The 2,775-nt window shown below is 39.7% G+C and overlaps 1 protein-coding gene across 1 annotated transcript in view; it reads right to left on the reverse strand.

The window, feature by feature from the left end:
* The window catches only part of LOC106519654 (cytosolic 5'-nucleotidase 1A), an 8,102-nt gene extending 5,333 nt beyond the window's left edge, over positions 1-2,769 (reverse strand). The window contains exons 1-3 of the mRNA XM_014011418.1: positions 2,544-2,769; positions 2,228-2,444; positions 1,863-2,126 (exon numbers count right to left, since the gene is read on the reverse strand). Of these exons, the coding sequence (XP_013866872.1) occupies positions 1,863-1,991 (129 nt within the window). The 5' untranslated portion in view covers positions 1,992-2,126; positions 2,228-2,444; positions 2,544-2,769. The remainder of the gene's footprint in view (positions 1-1,862; positions 2,127-2,227; positions 2,445-2,543) is intronic.
* Positions 2,770-2,775: the final 6 nt, after the last annotated feature.

Consider the following 2,775-nt stretch of genomic DNA (forward strand, 5'->3'; position numbering starts at 1 on the left):
TAAAAACGCTGCAGGATTTCTCAAACATGCATGATTGAGTCAAAGCAAGGCTTTGGGCATGTTTTTTTTTTTAATGAGAGACATTATAACATGATATAAAACTCAAAAAATTTGATTTTACATGACATTGCCCCTTCAAGATGTATCAATAATTGTGTTTCCATCAATGTTTTTTTGAAGTATCGTATTAGAAAAGGTGAATSGAAATGGCATGATTTGAAAAAATCTTCCTCTGATTCGCAAAAAAGTTTATACACTTGCTTGAGGTGGCTTTTGTTTTTTGTTTTGTTTTTTTTGTTTTGTTTTGTTTTTTTCGAAAAAGAGTTAATGCGCAAAAGGAGAGATGGAAACACATTTGCTGAATAAGTTCTGACGTTGTGAAAATTTACCGCACATGGTTGATCGACAGCATGTAACATCGCCAAAACAGAATAATTACAACTTTCCCGATAGTAGCAACACGTTCCTGATAACTTCTCTCCATTGTCCAGAGCTCCTTGCGAGTTTGCGACTACTTCCTGTTTACTACAGCCATGTGCATAGCCTGGTTGATTCGCTTCAAGCCAGTTTATTGAACATGTCTGATTCACATTTCTTCTTTTTGTCCTTTTTGTGAAATTTCAAAAAAATTGCTCAAAATTTGAATTAAAATTGGACAGAAACACGGTTAACGTCTTAAAGTAAGCTGCTTTAAACCCAGCATTGATCATAAACTACATCTCCCATAATGCAAGTTGATTATTTTACTCAAAATTCCAAAATGACAGCATCCCACCACTAGGTGGAGGTGGACAGGGTTCTAATTCAATCCATTTCACTGCATTTTCACCGGCTATGTTTGCAGCAGCCCGGTTGTGCTGGGAAGTGGGAGTTTCCCACTTACATGCAATAACTTTAAACTGGAATGTCACTCTAGTGGGAGCTCCATGTCGGAAAATGGGGGAGTTCAGAATTCAAGATGTCAGATATTTTCCACAACTCAGCAGTGGGTAAAAATTTACGCACTTTTTTGTGTTTATACGAGGAGGTGTTAAAACATTGTTTCTATGCAGGAAATACCACGTAGAGCTCAGTTATTGTTTGCTAGCTGTGCTCGTGTTTAGTTGAAGYTTATCACAACTGGCCCTTTTTGGGCCACCATGGTGCTCATGTGACCATCGGTGAAATTGAGTTTGATCCCCCGCCTTTAGATCCTTCATTTTATAACATTTTACAAGTCATGACAGTTTATTTTAGTGTTTAGAGGCAGCTTTTATCTTCTAATCCTGAACATTTTGTTTCATAACAGTTTCAGTAACAGCGCCACAACTGTGGGACAAAACTGAACAGCAGTTAAAACTATAACAGATTATATTTGATTTGATCACAACTGGGTCGTTTTCTGAAATTTAAGGTTTGCAAAATGTTCTGCATCAACATAAGTTACATGAATTTTAGTCACTTTAATCCAAGATTCCCCAATTCATTTGAATCGCAGGGCTTTAAAAATAACGTTTATTTAACATATTACAGATAAAAATTACAGATGCAGTGCAAAGAAGCTGCAGGGAAATTCTGTTTTAATTCTGTTTCAGCCTGAAGAAAAGGATGGAGACTCAGTTTMAACTCTTCCTGCAGGCTGAAGTTGTGTGGTTGAGGCTCAGGTTCAGGAGGCTGATTGTAAGTCTGATCTGAAACATGAGCTCCTCGCTTTGCTCAGTTTCCACTCGGCACCGTAAAGTATCACGTTTAACGCTTTATCTTTACGTGATTTTAATATCAGCGAGCTTTGAATGATTCATCAGTTCAGAGTGTCTGATTACCRTTTGTTGTGACAGCAGCATTAGTAGACAGAGCAGGGGGAAAACTGCAGACATACTCACCGGTTGGGGTTTCTTTGTGGGTGTGGAGGGCTTCATAACAGCTCCAGCATCTTCCCTGGGGGTCCGGCTGCCATTCCTCACTAAGTCCTGTCCACCGATGGTCAGAGTTTGACTGCTGTTTAGGCTCATCTTGTGATTATTCACTTTTAAACTCTTATTGCAGGATTTCCTCCCTCCAAAAAAAGCCCCCTCCTCACAGGCTGAATTCAGTCGTGCTGCACTCAACAGATGAGCTCAGAGCTGCTGCAGAGGCACTTGGCTGACCTGAGATGATGCAGAAGAGGAGCAGGGTGGAGAAAGACAGTAAAATAAATAAATAAATAAATAAATAAATAAATAAATAAATAAATAAATAAATCTGTGACCTTGTCTTCTCATGTCCAGCATCATGCAGATGTAATCCCTCGATCAGGTTCTCTCCAGGCTGCTCCTCTCCTCTTTTGCACACTCTGTTCTGACTCCAGACCCTCACGCATCCTCCCACTTTTTAACTCTTTCAATGTGGGACTCCCAGGAGTGACAGCTGATTTCATCCAGCCAGTGTGAGTCATGACGTGTTCAAATGTGGGTCAAATCTCCTAACTGAGACAAATTTTGAAAATATCAAAATTTTAAATAGTATATTTCATTTAGAAGTTAAAAAAATGGATTATTTGTGTAAAATGCTACAGCTAAGGTTACTCTGCATCCTCTGTGCTGCCTCTCAGAAACTGTTTCATAATCCTGCAAGGCATTATGGGAAATGTGGTCCATCAGTGGCTGAGTCACAGAGCAAACAGCAGGTGAGTCATCACAAACGGGACACTTCCCATTTCTTCAGTCCATCTGATTGGATGTGGACACCAGTTCAAACACCTTTCACGCACACACACACACACACACACACACACACACACACACACACACACACACA

The sequence above is a fragment of the Austrofundulus limnaeus genome, unplaced genomic scaffold (genome assembly GCF_001266775.1).
Source record: "Austrofundulus limnaeus strain Quisiro unplaced genomic scaffold, Austrofundulus_limnaeus-1.0 Scaffold2, whole genome shotgun sequence".
NCBI classification, from domain to species: Eukaryota; Metazoa; Chordata; class Actinopteri; order Cyprinodontiformes; family Rivulidae; genus Austrofundulus; species Austrofundulus limnaeus.